General features: G+C 46.5%; 1 protein-coding gene across 1 annotated transcript in view; it reads left to right on the plus strand.

Moving 5' to 3' along the window:
- The window catches only part of LOC149447859 (NTPase KAP family P-loop domain-containing protein 1-like), a 36,245-nt gene extending 24,591 nt beyond the window's left edge, over window positions 1-11,654 (plus strand). The window contains 3 exon segments of the mRNA XM_089651969.1: window positions 3,824-5,451; window positions 5,453-5,605; window positions 10,650-11,654. Of these exon segments, the coding sequence (XP_089508095.1) occupies window positions 3,824-5,451; window positions 5,453-5,605; window positions 10,650-10,961 (2,093 nt within the window). The 3' untranslated portion in view covers window positions 10,962-11,654.
- Window positions 11,655-14,082: the final 2,428 nt, after the last annotated feature.

The raw sequence follows: 14,082 nt of genomic DNA on the forward strand, positions 1-14,082 counted from the left end.
TGGCAGCAGGGGAGGGGTGGGGTGGTAGGAGCAGTGGCAGCTCCACCAGCAGCGGCTGCCTCAGTCTGCAGTCGATGATGAGTAGCTTTCTTCACCAGCGCAGTGAGGAAACTACTAACCAGCCGCAGCAGCAGCAGCAGCAGCAGCAGCATCAGGTGGACCTGGAGCAGGACCTCAAACAACAGGCTTGGGCCTACTTGGACAGCACCCTGCCAACCGAGGTAGACAATCCCCTTGACTACTGGGCAACGAAACTTGACCTTTGGCCCCAACTAGCTGAATTTGCCCTTGAAAGGCTGTCATGCCCGGCCAGTAGCGTGGCATCGGAGCGCGTGTTTAGTGCGGCAGGAGGTATTGTAACTCCGCGGAGGACACGACTGTCCACCCAAACTGTGGAGAGACTCACGTTTGTGAAAATGAATCAGGCGTGGATTAGTCTGGATTTCAAACCACCAGTTCCTGACACAACTGACTAAATCCGCCATGAATCATGCCTCAAACATGTGCCACTTTCAGGTCTCCTCACACACTGCTGGTGTGTTGAATTTTTTGACATAGGGTGCTGGCAGATTACGGGCCTCCCATAGCTGCTGCCAGGCCCCTAATCTGCCATGGGCCCCTATATACCGCCTCCTCATGCTGCTGCCAAGTCCAGAGTCTCTCATGGGTCCCTGTACGGCCTCCCATTGCTGCTGTCTCCATCGCCACACTCTGCCATGTGCCACTTTCAGGTCTCCTCACACACTGCTGGTGTGTAGAATTTTTTGACATAGGGTGCTCTCAGATTACGGGCCTCCCATAGCTGCTGCCAGGCCCCTAATCTGCCATGGGCCCCTATATACCGCCTCCTCATGCTGCTGCCAAGTCCAGAGTCTGTCATGGGTCCCTGTACGGCCTCCCATTGCTGCTGTCTCCATCGCCACACTCTGCCATGTGCCACTTTCAGGTCTCCTCACACTGCTGGTGTGTTGAATTTTTTGTCATAGGGTGCTGGCAGATTACGGGCCTCCCATAGCTGCTGCCAGGCCCCTAATCTGCCATGGGCCCCTATACCGCCTCCTCATGCTGCTGCCAGGTCCAGAGTCTCTCATGGGTCCCTGTACGGCCTCCCATTGCTGCTGTCTCCATCGCCACACTCTGCCATGTGCCACTTTCAGGTCTCCTCACACTGCTGGTGTGTTGAATTTTTTGACATAGGGTGCTGGCAGATTACGGGCCTCCTATAGCTGCTGCCAGGCCCCTAATCTGCCATGGGCCCCTATATACCGCCTCCTCATGCTGCTGCCAGGTCCAGAGTCTCTCATGGGTCCCTGTACGGCCTCCCATTGCTGCTGTCTCCATCGCCACACTCTGCCATGTGCCACTTTCAGGTCTCCTCACACTGCTGGTGTGTTGAATTTTTTGACATAGGGTGCTGGCAGATTACGGGCCTCCTATAGCTGCTGCCAGGCCCCTAATCTGCCATGGGCCCCTATATACCGCCTCCTCATGCTGCTGCCAAGTCCAGAGTCTCTCATGGGTCCCTGTACGGCCTCCCATTGCTGCTGCCAGGAGGCAGCAGGGTCGCAGCAGTGTCAGTGGAGGCAAACGGCCACGGAGTAGAGCACCAGCTCCACTGCAGCCTACCACCACGGCCAGTAGTGGTGCCGGTGTGCACGGAGGAAGTAGCAGTCAGCCAGTGAGGAGTAGCGGAGGCAAAGTTTCCTACTCTGCGGTGTGGCAATTTTTCGTCAAGCCGCCCGAGGAAGTAAACGTAGCCGTATGTCGACTATGTGGCCAGAAAGTCAAGCGTGGCCAGTAGGCCCATGTTGGGACTACAGCGTTGCGTCAGCATATGCAGCGTCGCCATTCGGTGGCCTGGGAAAACCGTGATAAAGATACGGCGGTTCTGCCTGCCCCAGCCCAGGGTTCCATTTTGTCATAGGGTGCTGGCAGATTACAGGCCTCCCATAGGTGCCGCCAGGCCCCAAATCGGCCATGGGCCCCCGTACCGCCTGGTCACGCTGCTGCTGAGCCCACAGTGTGACCTGGGTCCCTGTACGGCCTCCCATTGCTTCCACTCTGCCATGTGCCACTTTGAAATCTCCTCACACTCCTGCGGTTGTCCATTTTGTCATAGGTTGCTGGCAGATTACAGGCCTTCCATAGGTGCCACCAGGCCCCAAATCGGCCATGGGCCCCCGTACCGCCTGGTCACGCTGCTGCTGAGCCCACAGTGTGACCTGGGTCCCTGTACCGCCTCCCATTGCTCCCACTCTGCCATGTGCCACTTTGAGGTCTCCTCACACTGCTGGTGTGTTCAATTTTTTGACATAGGGTGCTGGCAGATTACGGGCCTCCCATTGCTGCTGCCAGGCACGTAATCTGCCATGGGCCCCCGTACCGACTCCTCATGCTGTGACGTTGCAACAAGGTGGAATTCAACACTACATATGTTAGACCGCCTTTACGAACAGCGAAAGGCCATCACAGATTTCCTGATGTTAAAAGCGGATAAAGGTACTCCCTGTGTAACTTAGATGTCAGCCATTGTCAGCTCATGCGTGACACCTGTGCTTGCTCAGGCCCTTTGAGGAGGCCACGCTATTCGTGAGTCGGCAGGACTATGGGATGAACGAGGTCAAATCGGCCATGGGCCCCCGTACCGCCTGTTCACGCTGATGCTGGTCCCACAGTGTGACCTGGGTCCCTGTACCGCCTCCCATTGCTCCCACTCTGCCATGTGCCACTTTCAGGTCTCCTCACACTCCTGCTGGTTTCCATTTTGTCATAGGTTGCTGTATGGCCTCCCATTGCTGCTGCCTCCACCGCCACACTGTGGCTCCAAACACTGGTTTTGGCCCCGTGACTGGCCAAATGAGTGAAGTGTGCGGTGATTCTAAGATCGACGGCACTCATCTGCATGTCATACTGAGTGACAGTATTATTTCTCTTCCCCAGCAGACTCCAAGGGCATTTAAATTAAAGGTACAGTGTTCTGCACTAATAATAAGTCTCTCTGAAGCCTAGAAACACCCTTTTTTAAGTTAAATTCACAGCGAATTTATTCGACTCGAATCGAATATTGTCCACGAATTCGCCGAATCAGTCGAATCGAATTTTTCATTTCTTCGCTCATCTCTAGTCTTTGCCATAGTGGAGAGTTAGGAATCTGATTGTTTGATTGCTCCTGTGGACAGGTGTCTTTTATACAGGTAACACAATGAGATTAGCAACACTCCCTTTAAGAGACTGCTTCTAATCTCAGCTTGTTACCTGTGTGAAAGACACATGGTAGCCATAAATCCTGCTGAATGATAGAGGATCAAATACTTATTTCCCTCATGAACATGCAAATCAGTGCATAATTTGTTAGGCATGCATTTCTTTTGAATTTTTTGTTGCTATTCTGTCTCTCAGTGTTACAATACACCTACCATTCGACTTTTAGACTGATCATTTCTTTGTGAGTGGGCAAACATTCAAAATCAGCAGGGGATCAATTACTTATTTCCTTCACTGTATATTTGTTTGTTTTTGGTTTTAGTGGAGCGCGGCACAATTTGTTATTTAAGTAAGTTATTTGCCTTGTTGCCAAAGACCCAACACGGGTGAGCAAGAAATAACCTGGAGGGGGGGCAATTGTCCCCATGCTGCCCAAGTTGTCCCCCTGTAGTGGCACCACTGGTCCCATCTGCTGGGAGGGGGAGAGTTGGGCAGCGGTGCCCCCCTGAAAAGTGCCACTTAAGGCAAACTTCTTGTTTGTCATGTGGTAGATACGCCCCTGTTTGCAATTACTTCATATTCATCTCTCATTACTTTATTCTTGTGATTTGATTTGCAGATTATCTATGTTGGGAATCATGGAAAAAAGAACAGGATGAAGTTGCCAGGACCAGACAGGAAACAAGAAAATGCACAGGAAAAGACCTCATCAAGCTTATCTTTCTTATGATATTTTACCATCCTGTCATCACAGAAAAGCACAAAGAACGAGAGAATATACGTTTTATCTTCATCCGTTTCAGTGCATGGGAATATGCAGGTAGCGACCAGCTCTGGGCTGGCCTTGTTACCACCCTGTGTGATGGCATTGAGAACTACTTTGGACTGGGTCCTATAAGCGTCTATAGAGCTGTAGGCAGGAAAACCAAAATTATTGATGCACCACTCAAACAAGAATGGGTTAGTAAAAAGTTTCTTTGCATCCCACTCTGGATTGCCACCATTTTAGTCATTTTGATTGGAATTGGTGTTGGTGCTTTGTTTATAATATATGGCTTTCCATTTGGTAGCCCAACTGGAGATATGTTGGCTGCTGCTGAAGGTGTTGGAGCAACTGTTGTTGGTATCTCTGCAGCAGGGATATTAAGATTAGTTATTATGACCATTAAAAATACAATTATCACCCAAAAGGGTGTAGTACAGCAAAAGATGAACCGGACAGACATGAGTTCTCAGCTGGGCTTCATGAGTGATGTAAAGCGGGAGGTTAAGGTCATCACCCGGTACCTCCAAGTCATGGAAGTCTTCCAGCGGCAGAAAATTAAAGTAGTTCTAGAGATTACAAACCTGGACAGATGCATGCCAGACAAAGTAGTAGGGGTTTTAAATGCCATGAATATTTTACTTTCCGATCCTTGTGCCCCATTTATTTCTATTCTAGCTGTGGACCCCAGCATCATTGTGGAATGCGTAGAAAACTCACTATTATTAAAAGGCATGGCAAACAATGGATATCAGTTCTTAAACCGTATTATAACTCTGCCTTTTTGTATTCCCAAAATGGACTGTATGACTAAGTGTTCCATGATGAAAAATATAATTGAAGGAAAAGGTGAGCTGATAAGAGAAACAGAAGAAGAAAATATAACAGTCATAGCAGAGGCACCAAACGAGAAAGAACAACTCCTTCGACAACGAGCACCCCATCAAAATGATTTTGGCATCCAGGACTTTCCCTTGAATGTCAGATGCTCTGGAGAGTTTGTGCAAACTAGCAATTTGCTTGCAGATAGAGGACCACAGACAAAAACCTTAATTGATGATGCCTTCAGACACCTCCTTAACGAAAGCATGAGAGACTATATTACTGACAATGTTGTCCACATCAGAAGGATAGTAAACACTATCACCATAACAATCAGACTTATGATAAGAGACGTGCCAAGGACTCAGATTAAGCCTCACAAAGTAACAGAATGGGTACTTCTGGCAACACAATGGCCCTGTCGCCTCAGTTGGATATTGCAGTGCATTGAAGATGAACAACAGAAGAGGTGCCTTGATGAAACTGATGCAATAATAGAATCATCTATATATGCTCGAACATTCCTTTGGGATGTTTTTGAGAAATCTTTGGAAGAGTTAGATGCCATAAAAACAAGTCTCAAGCCACTTTTGGAGCTGGATGGAGACCCAGAGATTTTCCACAAACTATTGTGCGAAAATTTCACAGTAGCAGATGCCGACTTTTTTTTTGCCATTCACTGTCAATTTAGACCAGTCCATCAAAAGACAGATGGAACTTTTAAGAGGCAGCAACAACTTGTGGGAATCTAAGAAGAGCAACAGACTGAGCATGTTGATTTTACTGAACATGAGTGTAGATGAAGTCTGTAAAGAAGTAAGTGTATTCTTTTATTACAAAAACTGTATTCAAATACATGTTTCTAGGATAATTTTTAAAAACACTATTTCTACAAGTTGCTGCACTTTGCCTTGTTGAACAGATCCACTAGCATTAGGTGGGGTTATGAAAGTGTGTTACTAACATACTACAGTACATAGGACCAGGGGCGGACTGACAACTCATGGGGCCCCCGGGCAGTAAGGACCAGGGGCCCCTGTGACCGCGCCTACACTCAAGCACACCCACACAACACCCTACCTACATATTGCAGCTCAGCTGCATAGAAGGGGCATTTAAATATTTACTGCAGCAAAGACTGCATGAATGTTCCCAGCTTCTTTCCGTAGAAGCCACTGGGCACTTCCAGGTTTAAAGATGGCTACCATGTGGGGGAAGTGAAAGAGAGAGGGGAGTGAGAGGGTGAAAAAGAGAAGGGGTGAGAGAGAGAGAGGAGGAGGAGTGAGAGAGAGAGAGGAAGGGATGAGAGAGGAGGGGTATATTTTAAATTACGCTAAAAATTGGGCATGGCTTAAAAGGGGTGTGGTTAAATAGTGTCTGAGATGACTTATATAGTGCAGAATGAGGTAATGTTAAATAGGGAATGTACAGTGTGGAGTGTATGACAGTGGGTAGTATGTACAGGGAGAGGAGTGCGGAGTGTATGGCGGTGGGTAGTACGTGTAGGATGGTGTCAGTAGGTGGTGTCAGTAGTTCTTCATTTTTATTAGTATTATTTTATTTTTATTTTTTTACAATTTTATTATTTTTTTTACAAATTAATGTTTTATTATTTTGATCATTTTTTTTCAAAATGCTTTTGGGTGGCCAGTGGATGGTGTCAGTAGAGCAACGGCGTAGGTGTCAGAATGTTTACATTTTTATTATCTAATTTTTTTATTATTTTTTACAATTTATTTCTGTATAATTTTTTTTCACAATGATTTTGTGGGGGCAGTGGACAGTGTCAGTAGGGAGTGAACAGGGAGCACTAGTATATGTTGGGCTGTCATTAGATTGGGATGAATAAACATAACCTGTACCCCCTTATATCGGAAGGAAGGGACTGGATGGAGGGAAGGAAGGAAGAAAGAAAAAAAAGGGAGGGAATGGATGGAGGAAGAAAGGGGAGGGAAGGAAGGAGGGTGGGAGGAAAGAATGAAGGGAGAGAATAGAGGAAGGAAGGGGAAGAAGAAAAGGGAGGGAGAGAGGGAATAGATGGAGGAAGGAAGGAAAGAAAATGGATGGAGGAAGGAAGGAAGGAAAAGGAGGGAAGGGAGGGAATGGATGGAGGAAGGAAGGAAGGAAGGAAGGAAGGAAGGAAGGAAGGAAGGAAGGGGAGAGAATAGATGTAGGAAGGACGGAAGGAGGGAGGGAATGGATGGAGGAAGGAAGGAAGGGGAGGGAAGGAAGGAGGGGTGGGAGGAAGGAAGGGAAGAAAGAAAAGGGGAGGGAGGGAATGGATGGAGGAAGGAAGGAATGAAGGAAAGAAAAATGGATGGACTAAGTAATGAAAGTAAAGGAGGGAATGGAGGAAGGAAGGAAGAAAAGAGAGGGAATAGATGGAGAGAGGAAGGAAGGAAATGGATGGAGGAAGGAATGAAGGAAAGGGAGGGAAGGAAGGAAATGAAAGGAGGGGAGGGAGGAAAGAATGAAGGGAAGGGATGGAGGAAGGAAGAAAGGAATGAAGGGAGGGAGAAAGGAAGGAAGGATTGAATGAAGGGGAGAAAAGGGGAAAGGTGGAAGGAATTATTGAAAGACGAGGAGGAAGGGAAGGAAAAAAGTAAGGGAGAGGATAGATGACGGAAGGAAGGAAGGAAAGAAGGGGAGGGAGAGCAAAAGGAAGGAAGGAAGGGAAAGAGGGAGGGAGGGAAGGAAGGAAGGAAAGCATGAAGGGAGGGGATGGAGGAAGGAAGAAAAGAGAGGGAGGGAATGGATGGAGGAAGGAAGGAAATGGATAGAGGAAGGAATGAAAGAAGGGGAGGGAAGGAAGGGAGGAAAGAAGAAAAGGAAGGGAGAGAGGAAGGAAGGAAGGAAGGAAGTTAGGAAAGAAGGGAGGGAAGGAAGGAATGAAGAAAAAGGAGGAAAGAAATGGAAGGAGAAAGGAAGGAAATGAAAGGAGGGGAGGGAGGGATGAAAGGAGGGGATGGAGGAAGGAAAGGAAGGGGAGAGAGAGAGAGAGAGAGAGGGAGGGAGAGAGGCGGAGAGGGGGAGAGAGGAGAGAGTGACAGAGAAATGAAGGAAAAGGAGGGAAGGAAGTTAGGAAGGGAGGGGGGGAATGGATGGAGGAAGAAAGGGGAGAGGAGGAAGGAAGGAAGGAAGGAAGGAAGGAAGGAAGGAAGGAAGGAAGGAAGGAAGGAAGGAAGGAAGGAAGGAAGGAAAGAAGGAAGGAAGGAGGAAAGGAAAAAGGAGGGAGGTAATGGATGGAGGAAGGAAGGAATGGGAAGGAGGGGTGGGAGGAAGGAAGGGAAGGAAGAAAAGGGAGGTAGGGAGGGAATGAATGGAGGAAGGAAGGAAATAAAATAAAAGGACAAAGTAATGAAGGTAAAGGAGGGAAGGAAGGGAGGAAGGAAGGAAGGAAGAAAGAAAGAAAAGGGAGGGAATAGCTGGAGGGAGGAAGGAAATAGATGGAGGAAGGAATGAAGGAAAGGGAGGGAAGGAAGGAGGGGAGGGAGGAAGGAATGAAGGGAGGGGATGGAGGAAGGAAGGAAAGAAGGAAGGAAGGAAGGAAGGAAGGGAGAAAGGAAAGAAGGATTGAAGGAAGGGGAGGGAGGGGGGAAGGAAGGAAGGAATGATTGAAGGACGAGGAGGAAGGGAATGAAAAAATGAAGGGAGGGGATAGAAGAAGGAATGAAGGTAAGGAATTAAAGAGAGGGAGGGAATGGAGGAAAGAAGGAAGAAAATGTATGGAGGAAGGAATGAAGGAAGGGGAGGGAAGGAAGGAGGGGAGGGAGGAAGAAAGGAAGAAAAAGGAGGGAGAAAATGGATGAAGCAAGGAAGAAAGAGAGGGAGGGGATGGAGGAAGGAAGAAAAGGAAGGAAGGGAATGGATGGAGGAAGGAAGGAAATGGATAGAAGAAGGAAGGGAGAAAAGGGAGGAAGGGAGAGAGGGAATGGATGAAGGAAGGAAGGAAAGAAGGGAGGGAAGGAAGTAAGAAAAGGGAGGGAGGGAGGGAATGGAAGGAGGAAGGAAGGAATGAAGGAGGGGGAGGGAAGGAACAAAGGAAGGGAGGGAGGAAGGAAATTAAAGGAGGGGAGGGAGGGAGGGAGGAGAGAATGAAGGGAGGGGATGGAGGAAGTAAGAAAAGGGAGGGAGGGAATGGATGGAGGAAGAAAGGAATGGATGGAGGAAGGGATGAAGGAAGGGGAGGGAAGGAAGGAATGAAGGAGGAAAGGAAGGGGGGGGGAAGGAAGTAGTAAGAAAAGGGAATAAATAGAGAAAGGAAGGAAAGGAAGGGAAGGAAGAAAAGGGAGGGAGGGAATGGATGGAGGAAGGAAGGAAATGGATGGAGGAAAGAATGAAGGAAAAAGGAGGGAAGGAAGGAGGGGAGGGAAGAAGGAAGGAAATGAAAGGATGGGAGGGAGGCAGGAAGGAAGGGAGGAAGGATATGAAAGGAGGGGAGGGAGGAAAGAATTAAGGGAGGGGATGGAGGAAGGAAGAAAGGAATGAAGGGAGGGGATGGAGGAAGGAAGGAATGAAGGGAGGGAGGAAGGGAGAACAGAAGGAAGGGGAGGGAAGGGGGAAAGAAGGAAGGAATGATTGAAGGATGAGGAGGAAGGGAAGGAAAAAATGAAGGGAGGGGATAGAGGAAGGAATGAAGGTAAGGAAAAAAAGGGAGGGAGGGAGGGAGGGAGGGAATGGAGGAAGGAAGGAAGAAAATGGATGGAGGACGGAATGAAGGAAGGGGAGGGAAGGAAGGAAGAAAAAAGGAGGGATGAAATAGATGAAGGAAGGAAGGAAAGAAGGGGAGGGAGAGTGAAAGGAAGGAAGGGAAAGAGGGAGGAAGGGAAGGAAAGAATGAAGGGAGGGGATGGAGTAAGGAAGAAAAGAGAGGGAGGGAATGGATGGAGGAAAGAATGAAGGAAGGGGGGAAGGAAGAAAAGGGAGGGAGGGAATGGATGAAGGAAGGAAAGAAGGGAGGGAAGGAAGAAAACGGAGGGAAGGATTGGAAGGAGGAACGAAGGAATGAAGGAAAGGAGGAAGGAAGGAAATGAAAGGGAGAGAATGGAGAAAAAAAGAATGAAAGGAGGGGATGGAGGAAAGGAAGGAAGAGAGATAGATAGAGAGAGAGAGAGAGAGAGAGAGAGAGAGAATGAATCACAGAGCTGCTGGCTGATCTGGACAGGGGAGGCAGAGCAGATCCTCTCTCCTCTGCTCTGCCATGGAGGATGGGGGGGAGTGGCTGGTCAGAGAAGACAAAGCATCAGAGACCTGCGAGGGGAGGGGGGTTTGAGGAGCACAGAGGGGGGGGGGCCCAGGAGGGAAATCCGATGCATAGTCAGGGATGATCAGTGCAGTGGAGGGACAGTGACAGCAGCAATCTCTCTGCATGGATTTCAACGAGGCAGCTGGAAGTCTCTCCCTCCTGCGGCTTTCAGCTGCTTCATTGAAATTCATGCAGGGAGATCGGTGCTGTCACTGTCCCTCCACTGCACCGATCACCTCCGGCTTTGTTCCTGATACATATCATCCATGGATGATATGCCTCTCACCTTCCCACTGCTCACTGGCTCCATCACCAATGCAGTGTCCAGACCCATCTCCCGACTCACTCTGCCACCTCGTGAAGTGACAGGTGAGCTACTTCTGGGTCGGGATCTGAGACTGCCTCCTCCTCCACTCCCCACACTGTCACGGGACAGTGATCCTCTCACGGGCCCCCTACTGACCCTGGGCCCTCGGGCAATGCCCGAATGGTCAGTCCGCCCCTGCATAGGACAATTGTCCTAAAAGTCTCAAAGCCCTTTAATATACATTTCACATGCACATCCTTCTACTTCCGTTTATATTTATGCATCATATCCTCTTTCCTTTTTTCCAGATGAATAAATTAGGTTTCCAAGAGGACAACCTCCAGCTGTATCTACAGAAGATAAAAGAACACAATCTGCATGGCAGAGCCCTGGTCTATAGTGATAATAATGAGATTAAGAATGTTTTAGGTATGGGTCTAGGAGACTGGACACTCTTCAGTGTATACTTCTTAGGTGTACTTCCACCACTTTCTGCTGCCCCCAGAACAGTTCCAGCTTTTGGCAAGCAAGAAGCACAAAACCTGGGTGTTGGATTCAATGACAAAATCTTAAAACAAAGCAAAATGTCACTCTTTATTTCAAATGAAGATCTTTCTTAAACCATGTTCATATACAATGTATTGCAAAAACTTGTAAAAACCTCACCATCACACCAGAGGCGTAACTAGAACCTACAGGCCCCTGGTGCAAAAAAACATGGAGATCCCCTCTGACCCAAGCCTAGGACCCTTCCCTCCAAGCCAAGGGCCTTTTACTCCTATCACAGGGGTCTTTTATTATGGTCCCGTCGCAGCACCCTTTCACATCTTCTGCAGGGTTCCCAAAGTCCCCTGTAGGCGTAACTAGAACCTTCAGGCCCCTGGTGCAAAAAAACATGGAGATCCCCTCTAACCCAAGCCTGGGACCCTTCCCTCCAAGCCAAGGGCCTTTTACTCCCATCACAGGGGTCTTTTATTATGGTCCCATCGCAGAACCCTTTCACATCTACTGCAGGGTTCCCAGAGTCCCCTGTACATCAGAGTCCCCCTTTACAGTTGATATAGAATAGTAAAAAAAACATAGCCAGGCAGTGAATTTCCAAAAGAGCAGGAGGCTTGTTACTAACAGCTGCAGCTGGGAGCAAGTTCAAAACTTGCTCAGAGAAAGAAAGCACGTAGGCTTCTTTATGTAAGAATCTTTGACCATAAAATTCACAATGTGGTTAAATATGATTGGTTGTCAAGACATACATTTTTTATATATGTAATTAACATAAATAAAAATGAAATGGAAGTCTGTGCCTGCAGACACGATGTCTGTGAACTGTGCGCCAGTGAACTTTCCCGAAGTAAACTTGTGACTGTCGTAAAAAAAAAGCAATATGAAACAGAGAGGTTATCTAGACTTCAACTTTTAAATATACATTTTATATCCTATTTTACTCTTAAGTTTCTAGAAATAACCATTACTTAACAATAATATCTATTACTAGTTAGTTATTAATACATATGCTAAATATTATCAATAATATGAAATATATGGGTTAATATGAACATCCTACTACACAGTACATTAGTGTCACAGGGTTTGCCTTATGGTGCAAGAGGGAACTCTGCAGACCCTGATGTAGGAGGAAATGTTGTGGACTCTGGTGTAAAGGGGTACTCTAATGTAAGAGGTTCTCCGGTCACCAAAGCCCCCCCTTATATGAGAATTTGTAGAGTTACTTCTTACGTCAGAGTCTGCAAAGTTTCCCCTTGCACTGTTAGGGTGAACTCTGCTGACTCTGATGTAAGGGGGAATGCTTGGAACTCTGATATAAACGGGGGGGGGGGGGGGGGCTCTTACTTGGCATGCACCAATACCATTTTTTGACAAATATGAGTACCGATACTTTCTGCCAAGTGCTCGCCAATACCAAGTACCGATACATTGCGATGCGATATGCGTCAATACAAAAATTATGGATTCAAATTTCACAGGAAAGAATAGCATGTGATTTGAACAGGAATGCGATTCCTGTCCAAATTGCATGCAGTTTCCCCACTGCTTATCATAGCCTGAGTTCACACAGGAGCGGTGTGGGAATCTTCCCTGCACTGATCCCATGCTGAGCAGAGAGTGGGAGAGAAGGGCATGTGCGGATGTATACCTTGGTGTCGGCCATCAGGCGGAGGATGGAGGCAGCTGCTCCAGATTCTCAGCTGTAGAAGATGAGAGAAAGCCGCAGCAATGCTCCAATGTGGTTTTCACATACTACTGTATGGTACTTTGTTCTTTATCCTACCGATTATTACTTTGAAGTACTTGCTTTGGATAACCAGCGAAGGAGAAGGTTGAGTCAGTGGTATCCTGAGTGGTGGCCCCCCAAATGGACGATTTCTGCACTGCTGATCTCTTATCATTTGGAGATCATTACTCTTTGGTAAGGGACTGGCACACTTGTCTGTGAGGTGGTTTGGGATTCATACACTGACTTTCATACATGGACTTTCATCATTTCATCATTCTTAAGGTTTCACATTTGAACTTTTATATATTTCTCTTCGAAGTTTACTTCTTTGTTATGCACAAGTGAATTATATGTCATGGGACTGCTATTTCACCATTTATGTGATGCACATTGTTCATTATGGTTTAAGATGAGTTAAGTTTACTTTTTCACACACATATTTTTGTATTGATCACTACAGAGAAATTTTGTGCACCATTTAGATTAATTACATATGTATGTGTGCATTTGCATGCGTTTATGCTCGTATATGAGTGCCTTTACAGGTATATTGCGATTATAAGCCTATGAGTATAAACTTATTCTATTGGCTAGAATACTCATTTATTCTAGCCACTAGGATAAATGTATGCACATGCACGTACATTTATGAGTATATATTATGCTCATATGCAGCTCTCCAAATGCAGCTTTGAGGTACTTTTTTATGCCCTTGGAGCACAAGTACACGCATAAACACCTGCACATGCATTGCCACATTAAATAAGATGCAGCTGCGTTCATGGGCATAAAAAGCCTTAACTCTTAACAGCAGCTATTTTTTCTGCCCATGTGCATGAGCCCTAAAAAAAATGCAGACGGCCTTATGAGCATAATTTACATGTATAAGCGCGTAAACATATCTAAATGGGTACATTTATTCTAGTGGCTGGAATAAAGGATTATCCTAGCCAATAGAATGAATTTATGTTCATACACTTATAAACCAGTATAAATACGCATATAAACACATACGAATACATGCATGAATACATGCAAATGGACAAGATTTGGGGCGTTTTTTCTCCCAATGTTTGGCAGCATATTTGGAGAATACCCATGTGTGTCCTAACTGGCACACACTAAAGTTCAACAATATAAGATAACTGGCTGTGAAGGCTTAAAGTATATCTAAACTTAAGCTACTCTCCAAGACTTAGACTGGGAGGGAATATTGGCATCAATGAACACAACACAGAAGTGGGAGTTCTTCAAAAAGACTATATGAACACACTGCAAAATATATTCTCATGGACAACAAGTTTAAAAGGCTAAAAATCAAACCTATGTGGCTTACGGCCAACATTAAAAAAGCTATAAATAAGAAAATAACTTTTATTAAATATAAAAATGAAGGAACGCCATCATCATTTAAACATTACAAAGAATATAACAGAATATGTAAAAAGGAAATAAAGGCCGCAAAAATTGAAAACCAACAACAGATTGCAAAAGATAGCAGGACCAAC

This window comes from Staurois parvus, unplaced genomic scaffold (assembly GCF_062004578.1).
Source record: "Staurois parvus isolate SC_StPar_1 unplaced genomic scaffold, SC_StPar_1.0 ptg000668l, whole genome shotgun sequence".
Lineage (NCBI taxonomy): Eukaryota > Metazoa > Chordata > Amphibia > Anura > Ranidae > Staurois > Staurois parvus.